The sequence below is a fragment of the Cinclus cinclus genome, chromosome 1 (genome assembly GCF_963662255.1).
Source record: "Cinclus cinclus chromosome 1, bCinCin1.1, whole genome shotgun sequence".
NCBI classification, from domain to species: domain Eukaryota; kingdom Metazoa; phylum Chordata; class Aves; order Passeriformes; family Cinclidae; genus Cinclus; species Cinclus cinclus.
The window spans coordinates 31579564-31594085 of NC_085046.1; the positions used below are offsets into that span (position 1 = coordinate 31579564).

Genomic DNA, 14522 nt, shown 5'->3' on the forward strand with positions numbered 1-14522 from the left:
ACACTAAACATATTTCTGTAGAGGTAAAGACTGGTGAAGAGAAGAAATGTCAGGCAGAAATTTATTACAACCAGAAGCACAAAGTGCAACTAATTGATTCAGAAGCCCATTCTTTTAAGGATGCTAAACTAAAAAAGCCACAACACCCCCAACAAGTCATGGGATAAAGACTCCAACTGGAGTCAAGAGCTTGCTTTTGCAATCTATTACAACATATTGTTTAAAAATTAATAAATTTGCACTTGCTCAAATTTCCAAAGTAAATAATCAAACTGCCCAGATTTAAGTAATGCCATGGGAACAATACTATTCCAACCAGAATACAGTTCCTTTTTCTGGGAAGCACACAAGTGCCAGATAGCAAGAAAAATGTCCACTGAGAATAAGGTTGTAAATTTGTTCATTTTTAAACACATTTATTTCCTTATTCACAGCTGTTTATCAGTGAATTTGTGAGAAATGGTAACCAAATCTTCTACTCTGTGGTCCTAGATGCTTCAAAAGAACACACATTACTGTTGAATTATAAAGATGGGATGTGGACTTGTTTAAAAAAAGATCGTATATGGTCTTCCAACATCTCCAACCTTTCAGTTCTTGAAAAGGTCTTTAGGAAAGGAAACAACCTAACTGGGCTGCAATGTTGTCTACACTAGATTCCACTTCACTTGCATATATCCCAGATCCAAGCCAACACAGCCACAGATGAATAGTGGTGACACGGGGATGCCTGAACTCGAGGGAGCACTGTAGCAGAGGCTCTGAACAGTGGCATGTTCCGTTCCCACTGCCTTGCTAGCCCTACACACTGCAACATCCTCAGGCTGCAGCAGCTGAGGAGCAAAGGGATGTCCCCACTGCAGCTACTGGAGACAAGAATCACAGACAGAAGAGCACAATGGAGTAAGGAAAGGATGCTGAAATCATGGGCTCTGGGATAACGCTGCCTCTCCAAGAGCTCGTTACTCATCTGAGCAGCAGCTGTTCCCTCTTCAAGTTGTTGAGCACCAGTTTACATTCTTGGTGCTCCAACAACCACTGTCCCAAGAGAGGAGAACCTTCTTAATCAGAGTTTAAGGAGAGTACTAATGAAGTGTGCACCTGGCTATAAGGCCAGCTTCAGGTTAACAGCAGTGATAAAAGGAAGGACTGAGCTCTGCCTCTCCCCCTGCCCATCCCAGTCAAGAGATTGCTCAAAGAGCAGCTAAAACACTACAAGGTCTGGAGCTGAATAAAGCCCCAAGGAGTAATCCCTTTCCTTCATTAGACCAGCATACTCCAGGAGCATTGACTGCACTACTACACTGATGCACCTTTGCAAACAGAGCTCAAGTGTAAAGCAGGGGCTGATTGATCTGGTTTTAACCTATGTATGAGGTGCAGAAAAGGGGCACTTTCCTGCTTGCATGAGCCAGGAAAAGTGATGCCCAGATTTCGTTTGGTGTGCTATTCCTTGAGGGTAAGTCCACTGATGTCTGATGAAAAGGGAGAGTAGCCAATATCTGACCTTGTGCTGACCCCAGACCATAAGAGTACTCAATATGTGAAACATCCCATGTTTAATGGGATGCCCATGGGCATGCCTAGTCCATACACACAAAATATCAAGGAGACAGAGCTTCCTAGTCATGCTTTGCCTTCAATGGCATCTCAAATGCATATGGTATCTGTGTAACAATCCCAAATGCATCTAAGTTTGCTATTCCCACTACAAAATACCAGCCCTGATAATTTTTCAAAAATCCTAAATGCATTAATGAAACTGATATCCTTGAAGTTTGTGCACCTCCTTCTTGCAGGATGCCCTGAAGCAAAAATACGAAGTCAAGAATGAGAACAGGCAAGAAAACAATGCCAGGATACAAACTCTCAAGTGACTTTCTACATGCTCCAGACCACACCTGCAATGATGCCAGGTTGCTACGCTCAGCTGCCTGCATCACTCCTAGCACAGTCAACTCCTTTTGGGGTAACAAGATTTATCTCTCAACATTTAAGGCAGAAGGCCACTCTGGAACCTAATTTGAACACAGATGGGATAATCAGGCTGAGTATCTTCTTGTAGTTGGAGTGAAAATACAATTAGAAATCTTGTATTGTCTGTAGAGCAACCCAAAAAGAATTTTCCATTTGGCACAAAACCGCAACCTGGGAAGACTCAATTTCATCTTGTCAGCCTTCTTATTTCAGTTAAGCACACAAATCTGTTGCACATAGCAAGACTGATTAAAAGACTCAACTCAAAGGTGCTTGTAGATAGAAGAGACATTTAGAAGTATAATATGGCCATATTATATTGCTAGGCTTGAATCCTACTTAAATGAAATACCCACAAGTTTTCAGGTGACCAGAATGTAGCCTCTAATAGTACTGTATTGCTCATCTTCCTATGAGACACCTTTCAGCAAAAGGAAAGCAAAATCCAAGTGTTTACTAAAATTCTGAGTAAAGCATGCTTGGAACCAAGAGTTTTGTTTTCAATATTGTCCCTTAGGACCCAAAGGCCACTACATACTGATAAGTTTTTGTATGTTGTACCTTGAACTGAGCTTCTGGAGGTCCAGTGATGATAACCATTCTCAGCTTAGCATCTGGTCCTTCAGCAGGGGCAATCTGGAATGGATAAACATAGCTATTGGTATCTGTCTTTTGAAGGAATAATTTAAAGCCACCTCCTCCCGATTTCAGTCTCACATTCTGTTCAGGAGTGAAAGATTATTCGTTACAGCAGCAGCATCACACTTCAGTCATGACGGGTTTGTTCTCTTTAAAGTGCATTAATTAGCTGTAATGAAATATGGAGAAACTGGCTAAACCACCATGAGCAAATTTACTTCTTAAAATTAAAGACACAGCTACTCATCCACACATGGCAGAATCCCACACGGCGTTTTCATGTGGCTATGGGTGATGTAAGACTCGTAGCCTTCAAAAAGGCAACTCTGGTTAATAAACTGAGATTCTCATCTCTACCCACTAGCTTGAATAGTCTTTCTAACAAGTTTTGCTCATTAGCAAAGGCTTGCATCCATTCCCCTGAGAACAGAAGATCACTTTACTGTTGTAACTAATCAGATCCAAAACATTCCTCTATACCGGACAATGTGTGACCCAAATAAAAATTAAGCTCCACCAGAGCTGAGAGAGATGTCTGTAGGGTCTCTAGCAATCCATGTCACCACAACAGTAAGATTTCTGTGGGTTTTGTCTCAGACTCCAGTGTCATTGAATAATTCAAACTAGCCTCTGACATTCCAAATGAATCTTTTGTTTATCACAACTGACATTTCCATTGTTGCATCTAGTATTACATAGCTGCTGTTGAATGAGCAATATATTAAACACTGCAGAATTTCATCTCAGCTGTTGGCATAGGGATGTTATTCATATTTAGCAGCTGTAGTTTATTTCATACAAATTACGAGTCACCAGACATCATTTTCACTAAAGAATTTTGCTAAGGAAAGTTTATAACATTATTCATATTGTACCCTAAGATGGAGAAGGCATTACATACTAGTTATCTGGTTTGCATATCTATTTTTCATTATTTATGAATTCCAAGTTGATATATCTAAAAATACACATTAATTTTACAGAGCAGTACATTTATATGACATGATGTTGTGGAAAGAACAAGTACAGACTAAATCCATTCATTCTTTGGAACAAGTGTTTTAGAGGGGCAAAATTTCAGGGCACATTTAGAGGCAGCTGGCCAAACAGAGTTCAGCCTGACAATTGTCATTCATGTCAAGTGGACAGTTTTGTCACTCAGTCTCCTCTAGTTTTCTTGGGGAACACCATCACCTTCATTAAAATTTTAGGGAAAATATTTTTCATCCAGCCTCCATTACATCTGATGAGTATCTAAGTGTTCTAGCACATATCTAGGATAAAATCAAAGCAAGAATATTCTGTTCTCAGAGGCTGGGGTAAAACACGGCTGAGAGCTGCAAAAGAAACATGTACTAACTAACATTTCAGGGTCTGAAGGGGTAACCCAAGAGAATTCTGTGTTAGTTTTGTTTGTCTGCCCTTGGAAAATGTAGTTATGTACATACAAATAATATACAAGCAGTGAATTTAACTTCTGAGATTAAACAACTTTGCATTCCTAACCAGAAAATAACCAGTCTTCCATATGCCAGGCCACAAAGCTTCAACTTTATACACCCCAACCCCAGCTTTCATCAGTAAGATCTGCTCTGGAAAGAATTTATAACCAAGGAGATGACAAGTGTTCACAACAGGTCCCAGCAGTGTAGCACAGGGTGGGCAACAGACAACTCTGCCTGGCTCTTTTGCTGAATAATTGAGTCCGCTGGAGTCCCACACTGAGCCTGCATTGCCAAGCAGCAACTCCCACCACTGGGACACAACCTGAGCTCAGCAAGAGCCACGTGTACCTCTGAGGTGATAGCCTGAACACTGCAGCTTTGTACAGAGCCCTGGTGCATCTGCAGCTTATTCTTACATCAATGGGTGACAAGTTTCACCAGCTCTACAAAGCTCAGCACGAGCACAGAGAATATGCAGGAGGACCTAAACGCTTTCAGCTGTAACAAGCTACAACACAACTCAAAACAAGCATTATGTACAGATTTACTTCCTCCACAAAGTATGGTTACTGCAGTTTGGCAAGTCAGAAGCTAGTCAGGCAGCACTTCCTCCAACTCTCAGCTAAAAGCACAGATTCCTTGATTCACAATTTATTATTTCACTCCAAAGTTATGGCAGAGGCCAGGTGGTCAACATGAGGGAAGTTCAGAAGTTTTGAATAATTTACCAGTTATTATATTTAATACCTTCACACAGAAACAAGCCTGATGCTCCATATTGTTCTGCCAGATTACAGGTGTAGTTGCATTATTTTAATAGACAAGTATACATGCAGCTTCTCAATTGTGTAAGTGTACCCTGTGTATTTGTATACTTTTGTTAAGATTCAATCTAATTTTCACAAGAAGTGTCTGGTCTTTATTCCTACTGAAGGAACAAAAGACCAGAGCTTGAGAAAACTTTTTCTCTGAATTTAAATTAATGCAGAAATGTTAAATGTATGGGGTAGAAGGGTGCCAACCAGTACAGGAAGCCTGAGGCCACTGCTAGCCAGATGCATGAGAAACAATGGAAATTCCCTTTCCACTAAACTCTTCCAAGGACCAACTGAAGAACTAGTTTGGACGGGTTCTTGGAGGTCCAGGTTGTTTCACATTTCTCTTTCCACCTAGCAGTATCTTCCATTCCCTGCTTAAATTTTAGATACAAACTGCAGGAATGGAGAGGAGAAGAGGAAATACCTATGATACATCACAGCCCCATACAAGACAGATTTGATAAAGCAATATTGACACCTCTCACTTTCTTCTGTTTCATTTTTCCATTAAAAATATGGTTATTAGTGCTCAATTAATATAAATGATCTGGGTAGTGTAACTAACATTATGCTCAAAAAGGATGGAGCTGGGCAGTGTCTTTGGTTGACTGGCCAATAGCACTAGGCAAACCACACACAAGACTCATTCATCAGGGTTCCCCAGTTATTTTGCTCTGCATGCTAAGATGAACACCTTCCAAGCCAAGCTCAGCTTCACCAAGCTCCACTCAGCATAGCCAGCTCCTGCCCTGTGCCCCAGACTTTTGGCAGATCCCTGCCGTAGCACTCGCTAAACACATCACCTCCTCTGAAACAAAAATAAAGAGGGCTGAGAACAAAACGTTTTTTTTTTTATCTGTGCAGTAAAATGTCCATCCAACAGCATACTGAAGTTACACACTGCACTTTAAATGCACCATTCTTCAAACTTCGCTTTCTTTAAAATTTAGGCTGAAACATTATCTTTACAGCATAAAACGGCAGAAAATATTACTTGTAAGAAAAAAATGCTCAAGCATCTAGAGAAGATACTTGTGGTTACAAGGGCATTACAACTGCAACTGGTACTGGATCCCTGTACACGGCCAAGAAAGATTTCACCAAATTGACTAAAACTCAAGCTTCTATTAGAGGTCAGCATCTGCAAACCAACTTGCTCTTAGCTGCACTGAGGTGGTCGATACACAAACAGCTGGAAGTTAAACCTGACAACAAGGTAAGTGTGCTGTTTTAGAACTACTGGCCCCAGGAGCTTGGGGCAGCACATGGTTGAAGTTACAACACAATTCAGCATGGAGCCATCTGAGTTTGATAGCCCAGACCAATCCATGTGGAACAGAGCAAGGGCAGCCACAAGAGTAAGAAACTTCAACTGTGCTGCTGTGTTTAGAAGGGGAATTTACCCCACCAATTTTCACTTTACCTAAAGCAAGGAAAAAGCCTTTAAGCACTGCACCATTAAGGCACAAGTCTGTTTCTAAGACCACCAAAGTAGTCTTCTTTGCAGCTTATATTTCACACCTCAGGAGACGTTTGAAAACATGCTTCTAATTATCTTGTCTCAAGGAAGATTAAAAGATGATTTATAAACAAATGTACCATTTATCACATCACATTATAAGCATGGAGTGGGGGAGGATGTTCACGAAAGCACGGCTTGTGCAAACTTGCTGAAAGTGTCACGTAGAACAGGCAGAAAGTTATAGCTGGTGTAATAATACCTTAATAGATGCGCCTGCAAAACGAGAAAGTTGCTTGATGTGCTGTCCCTGCTTGCCAATAATAGCTCCAACTGCCAAGGCTGGGATGAACAGATGAACAGTTTCAGACTCGGGCTGTTGCTGTGGGGAAGAAGGAAAAATGCAGTGAATGTTTTTGCACATTATGAATCAGATTGACAGGAAAATGGGTACAGAGCAGGCATGCATGGAAATGAGGGGGAAATCTTATTTCCCCCTGTGATGTCTGAGTATTAAGGGTCTGGCTTTTTTTGGGAATCACAAAATCCACAGAACAAGAAAACCAGTTTGAGCCAAAAGAGGATTCTTTCATCTTGTATAAAATACTTGCAATTTTAATGCTTAGAGCTTTTTAAAACCATTGAGGCACTGCTTCTCTGTGAGGCTTTCACTCTTACCTGTCGCTGTCTGGATTCTCTTCCACGTGCAAGACCCTGAAGGTGAGGCTACTACAAGCAGAGAGAGGCTACTACAGCCTGAGCAGGCAAACTCTTTCTAGTTTCCTAGTTATATTTTTAATTTTAGATTGTGCTGAGAGCAGTACAAAAACCTCAGAGTCACATATTCGCTACAATTTCCTTTGTGTGGGAGTGATCTGGAATGATAGCCAGCTTGAAATCTGCCAGTGATTCCTCCTGTGCAACATTATGCAACAGTTGGAGCCCTGGCAGAAGTCCTAGCACAGGCTAGTAAATTAAATACCGTGTTTCTTAAAAGTAAGAGGACCCCAGCATTGCACCCACTGGATATCAGGCATCACTGCATCTTCCTATTGCTTTCAAGCAGTCACCCCAGCTGAAGAGCATGATGTAATACTCAAGATCCTCTCTACACGCTGTGTAGCAGTGATCAAACTGCAGGGTTGCATATGCCAGAGTAAGTCACAGCTCTGTTACCAGCCTCAGATGAGGACAGTGATGTTGAGTACGCACTACACTACTGGACCACTGATCCATCCACTTCCATCAGGGTTAAACCATTTCACACAAACCTTTCTTTCAACTAGGAGGTAGTTAAGACACTACACACCTCTCCTTCTAAAGTTTTTCTCCCTCTGTGTACCCTTCTCATGTATTTTTGAAATTTGTTCTGCTCATCTTCAGTAAGACAAGCCAACAAGCTCTTTTCATGCACAGATTTTTTGGGGACAAATCAGACATCCTCATCCTTGCTTTCTCAGTACCCACCACGCAAACCAGCACTGAGCACCAACAAGCAGAGCACATGGGACCAGCCAAGCTCATTTAGCTTTGCTCAGCTGTATATTTTGATAGGGATACAGACACATACAAGCTCACCCCAACAGGTTTCTTCTGTGATATTTTCAGAAAAACCCCCTCACCGCTATATGTGACACAAAGCAAAAAGCAGATGCAGTGCTAAAAACATCATCCCCACTTATTTTCAAATTTCATTAACTTCCTTCAAGGTTAAGTCTTTCAAGGCGAAGTCCCACTGCATTAACCATAAACAAATCAGAACAAAATGCTCATTTCCAAGTTTAACCACTTCATTTTCAGTAAACACAAGTCAACTGTAACCTCAGGGGATACAAATTCTGGGCACAGCTCCACTTACCAGGTGAAGAAACCCCAAAATAGGATATTGGGAACAGAAACACTTCAGGCAATTGCAACAGTTCCACTGTTTGTGTGCTCTCACACATACAAGGCGTTAGGATTCATAGGGATTTCATGCTGGTTTGAGTCCACATGGATGCAGCCCTCCACACCCAGCCTCCCCACTGCCTTGTATGCTTTGAGGCCAGCAGGTTTGCAGATCCAGCTGATTTTTAAGGCAGGCACTAAGTCCCCGAGCCAAATAACCAGAGCAGCACACAAGTGACCAAGGGAGGAAGTAACAATTATGGAATGGGAAAAAGGTGGGAGCACCCCTTTTAATCTGCCTACATATCAGTTTAAAATCATCTCAAAACTACGCCCTAAAACTACATATTTGTAATGAAAGACACCAGTCACTTCAGTATATATGTTAAACCACTTCCCAGAAGATTGCTCATATTCTCCTCCTATTATTATCCTGAGTGTTGTCATAGTAAGTCCTTTTACATGTTCACTGTGAATCCAGCAAGATTTCCAGAAATTTAGAAATGCTACTGTAGGTACTCACTTGAAGAAACATTTTCTAAATGGTTACAAGTTCAATGAAGCATTTGGGTTTTTCTAGTTTTGTTGCAAGGACCCATTGCACTGGGTGTTAGAGGCAACCCCTCATTCCAATCCTGACAGTTAAGACATTCCCTTGCTTCCTCCTTTTCTTGACCCCTACATTCAATTGCCCACATCTGCTCCAGCTCCTGCAAAAATCCACTGAAATTTTCCCTTTCACATGCTTCTCCAGCCAGCCTCTTCCAGCTAATTACTACAGCATTGCTGCAAATCAAAAATGTAACTTGACTTGGTTTTCAAGAATTTACACAGCTTCTACCTAAACCCAACTCCAGACACATTTTTGTACCATAGAAACAAACCAAATTTCATTATTTTTGTTTGCATATATTTCCTGCCTTCCCTCTGTTGCCCATCTGCCTGCTGAGCAGTTTTCCCCTCTCCTTCCCAAAGCTTGATTTCAAGCCACTTTCTTGGCTGGATTCAATTCATTACTGAAATTCCTTTTTGCTGCCTCAGCCTTAAACATGAAACATGGGCAGCAAAGTCAACAAAAGGTGGAAGATATGCATATGCCCTTCCAACTGTACAGTCAGCTGAATCTAGCACTTCCTTCCCATTCCTTCTCATAATTTTGACTTTGTGATACATTTCAGCTTGTTTTTTCCTAAAGGTCTTTTCAAATATTATTACTATGTGAGTCACTGAGGTTCTTTAATACTAAACTTGCATTTTGGTGTAATAGTGATACATATTTATTAAGGAATAATGGAGAATCTGTCAATATTCAACTGTTCATACATTGGAATTTTTAATATTCTTGTCTGGAGTAGAACATTGGCATATACATATAACCAAGTTCATCTCCAGTATAACATCATACAAGATTTAGAGAAATTACGTTATAGACACTTATTTTTAACCACTCAAAACCATACTGCTCTTTTTTCCTTCTGGTGGAAATTAAGTCTAGGGATTTTGAGAGTATCACAACACCAAGTTTAAACTACTGTCTGTCCACCTCCTTACCCACAATAATTTTTAAATCCTTTTGTACTTACTGGAAACCTAGCCTGCAAAAGAAACACATCAAAACATAATGTGATGACTACACCACCCATCAATCTTACAGATGCTTCTGGGGATCTCAGGATGGAAGAAAATCAGCTATAATTTAATCTTACCCATGCCATGCCACATAAGTCATAGAGCTTTCCAGGAACTCCTAACATGAGTTATATCAGAAATAGATTCCTAGATCTTAAACATATGTTAGAAGCACTAAATTTAGGGAACTGATTTCCCACTCTGAAATCTGAGCTTCAACGTTCACTCCCTTATAACCAAGATTGCTTAAATATATACTTAACATTTAAAAGCCAAAATATGTATGTTTTGATATATTTTTAGACAAGAGTAAGTTCTCCTGGACAATTTTCTCCTCTTCTCCATTCAGTTTATTTTTTCCTCCCACATAAGAAAATATTTCATTCAAAGTCAGCCCAGCCCTAGGAACTGACAGGAATATAAAAAGAAAATCTTTTAAAGTAGCAACCTAGGCTCACCAAGATTTGTAGTCCATACATCCACCCTAATTTGCATCTCCAGTATCTGTGATGCACAGACCACCTCTTCTACCCTAGCAATATTTGCAGTATGGGCTCATGGCTAGCCCACCTGAATAAGAGAGAAATTTGTTTTGTGTGGCTGTGGCACACGGATACCACTGAGACATTCACTTCAATGGAGAATCTATGTTGTTTTGAGGTTCTGTGGGTTTTTTCCAGGAGTTCTGTGTTCTAAGAAAAGAGCTCCAGAAACCAAGGTTTCTTAAATATAAGAAACAGATTCTTCAAAAGCATGGTGACCAGAAACAATTAATTCAGTTAATATACAGCTGAAAATATATGCTTTGTTTCTGTAAAAATCAGTCTGCCTTCATCACAAAACAGGGTTGATAAGGAATTTTTGTGTATATCCAGAACACTGAACTAATGAAAACAATTTTAAATGCTGGTTTTGTTCATTAATTGGATTCCAATTTCCATCCAAATGTTGCCTGATGAAAATCAGATGTTAAAATGAATCAAGCAAATTAGAAAAGCACCATTCATCGTTTTTAACAGAATATCGAAAAAATACATTACCCAAAGCAAATGGCAAACTGCATATTTGTATAAATAGAAAAGATATAATCACTGTAAGCCAAGGTACAGACCACTCCAAGGCTTTCAGAAAGGTAACTAAAGTACATGTGTCAAATTTGCTAAGTCAACCTAAATCAGATTTCCTGCTTGCTCATTTAAATCATGATTGAAAATGGTGATTTAACACAGAGATGGAAATTAATCTACCCCACTGGATGACACTAAGCAACTGCTGCAGCACACTATTAGCTCTGACTTTTTACACTAACACCACTCTTTCCTGAAGCAGCTTGGATACACATCTTTCCATACCTCCTGCAAGTCCCTGAGCCCCAGCCATCTGTCCCTAGTCCATACCAACAATTTTTATTTTTTTATATTTCTCTTTTAAATTCCCACCACCTCTATCCAAGACAAACTCATCTGTTGGTAAATCCTGTAACCCATGACTGCTTCCCCATTACACTGGGCTCACCTGGAGCCCCTGCACTGCAGGCAGCATCAGGATTATGCCCCTCACTCCAGCCAGACCCTGCAGCCCTACAGGAGATTTTCCCTTCTGCTGCCAACCCTACCACATTAACTCTTAGGAAACTGGCTTAGCACAGCCATCATTTCCTGCTTTCCAGAGCTTAAGCAGGAGTGCGGTTTTTCCCCTCCTCTGGATATTGCCACTAGTCCTTCAGCATGAGGACTACTGCTCCACACCAGAGCTAAAAGCTGAAGACTCCCAGCCAAGAAAATTTGCAGATTAAATTTTCTTTCTGCAATTCTTGCTTGCAGGGCTAGAAGGATTTATAGAGACCAACTGCCCTTAGGATAAGGCTGTTAAAACTCTTCTCTGCCAGCTCCTGGTACTTCAGTCCTACAAACTGCAGAAAGCCACACAGGAGGAGAGCTTTTCCCTTACCTGTTATGTTGTCAGAAGAAAAAGCATTGCTCCTCATCTCACATTTGGGCAATGGCCATAGCACAGCCAGGCAAGAATGAAAACTCAGAAAAAGAAAGCTATGACCCTCCAGGTAGAGGGTGGTAGGTAAAAAAGCAGGTGCCAAGCCACTACAGCTGGGGGGAATGGATATTCTATTTGAAGAATGGCATTTGAAAAACAAAAATAACACATAACAACAAACAATACACAGAAAAGCCAACAGAGGTTTGCCTCTTCAGTTCTTCCCCAGTATGACCCCTCCCCTCTTGATTTTGGCTGATGCTGCTGCTAGGTCAGTCCACAGCTCCCTCAGTCAGCATGAGTGTGTGGTGTGAGCTTACCTGTGGCAGGGCTCACTAAGGGGTCATGTTTGTTATTTATGTCCCTCAAGTTAATTTGAGCATTAATCTCAGTCTTTATCTGCAAGCCTGCCAACAGTACAAAATTTCTTCTAGTCTTGTGCGTGAGTGTCTCCATAGACCCCTTGCTCCATCAAATGAATGCGGTTGGTAAATCCTTGGCAGCATTTGGGATAAGACTGTAAATCTTTAAAAATACTGCACCCACTGAAGTAAATAGGCTTTTAAGACAGACATGAATGAGAGCAGAATCAGGTCTCTCCTGGTTTCTAAGCCCATTATATTTCGAGTTGCAAATTAATTACCTTAGCATGAGACATTAATTTTAAGTTACGAAGTCATGTTATCCATTCCAAGTCAGCATCAGGTTTTTCAGTTGTGAGGGAAATAATTAAGAACCGTTTTAAGACTGCATGGAGCTACCCTCTAGCCTAGTGAGATACTGGGTTTGGTTAATTTTTTTTTTTACTCAGTAAACAAATCCACTCTGTAAAAATAAATTAATAGGGACAGGAAGTGACCGCATTAAAAGGTTCCTTTTTCTGCCATTCTCCCCCCTCCCCAACAACCACGATTACCCAGACAAGGCAGATTTGCAGACAACGCATTCAGTCTTCAGAATACCCTGAGTTTGACAGGAAGTGAGGTATAATATAATTCAAACCCAAATCCAAAGTCAAAATTTAAACCATGTTTTTGCAATGTACTGCGAAGAATTATCCTGGCCCACAGCTATATTAAATGGTCTTATTTATTTAGTAATAAAAACTTGCAGCAAGGGGAAATGAACATTAAATCAAGTATCACTGAAGACACTGTAGTTTGATTCAATGCATTGATGAGAAATAAGCTTGAGATAATGGTGAAAGAAATCCTAGTGTGTTCATTTAGCACTACTAATGCTAAAAGTTTAAGCCATCATTGGAAACAAGGGGCTCATTAAGGACAACAAGATTTTAGCAGATGGGTCTAACATGATCCATAGTTGCACAACATCCTTGCAGATACCTTGCGTCACCATCTTGTACAATCACTGAGCTGAAGTGGTGCCTGAGCTCCCTGCACCCTCCAACCTTTTTAAGTTTACTTCAAACAGATTTTGGTTCATGCTGAGAGCCTAAAGCTTTCTGCCATATTCACTGCCTGAAAAGCCAGGACCACACTCAGAAGAATTCTGCACTGCTGAATTCAGTCAGTCAAGAAGTAGCAAAACTATTTAAAAGAAGCAACACACATTCTTAACTACGATCTGCATGCTAAAGCATTGCTCATATTACCATGCATGAACTGTACAGCCACCATCCAGCCAGGGTTTCCCCTTTCCATGAACCCCAAATTAATCCAAGATGCTCCCCTTTAGTGTAACTGCCGCATTACGTGAGAAACACTCACTAGATGAAGCAAGGGCATGGCCCTTTTTTGGCTCACAGCCCATGTCAAGGCCATGCACATCTACCTACCTCTTTTCCCCACAGTCAGCCCCAGAAATTGTGTGGGTGCCCTCCATCCATCTAGCTGAGCTGGTCCTCTCCTCCTGACTGAAAATCTAAGAAAGACCCACCCCATCTACATTTCCATTTTGGAGACTATCACATTTCAATACCTGAAACTGAAAGACAGCTGGCTCTTACACAATGGTCAGCCCCTTAAGTGAGTTGCCACTAAAATAATTTCACTTAGTACTACCCATTCCACTTCTTGGGTCTCAAATATAGTACTTTTCATCATTATTGTCTTTTAACTGGGACTTCTTGGACTACCAGAAGTCACTAAAAGGACCACACATATCAGAAGTTTTTCCAACATGAGAGCCTAGCTAGCAACAAGGGAATAGAAACCATGGAACCAGAGAAGGAACATTTTCTGGCAGGCTAGTTATAAGGCATTCTACAAGCAGGAACTGGTTTGACATATTTCTGAACATGGCATGAACTTTTTGTTTTTGCAAAATTTGACTGGCCACAATGCCAAAAAAAGCAATCTGCCACCTTTTATTCAGGACAGGAAGCCAAAATCAGAAATCAGCATAAGGGACAGATTGCGAAACTATGTAAGCAGGAATTTTGCTGGTCATTCACAAGCAGCAAGCATAGGTATTCAGTGTTGCAACACTATCTCCACCAAAATGTATATGTATAGAAACACTTCCACTCCAAAAATCATAGCTGTGACACAAGCAGCCACATGGGTACTCAAAATCTATAGAAGTTGCCCATGAAATCAGTGGTTTTGGAAGATGCAGGTATTCATCAGCTCTGGTTTATAAAGGCACTCCTCTCAGATTCCATGACAGCTGCCAGAAAAACAGGTTGTGTAAACACAAAGATCACTTATTTTT

General features: G+C 40.7%; 1 protein-coding gene across 3 annotated transcripts in view; it reads right to left on the bottom strand.

Annotated features, from left to right (window-relative positions):
- Nucleotides 1-14522, bottom strand: part of IGF2BP3 (insulin like growth factor 2 mRNA binding protein 3) — a 110838-nt gene that overhangs the window by 3686 nt on the left and 92630 nt on the right. For 2 of the 3 annotated variants that reach the window (XM_062495638.1, XM_062495620.1), the window contains 2 exons: nt 6601-6720; nt 2539-2613 (listed from right to left, as the gene is read on the bottom strand). In XM_062495638.1, coding sequence (XP_062351622.1) covers nt 2539-2613; nt 6601-6720 — 195 coding nt within the window. The remainder of the gene's footprint in view (nt 1-2538; nt 2614-6600; nt 6721-14522) is intronic. The other variant, XM_062495630.1, reaches the window with a different exon arrangement.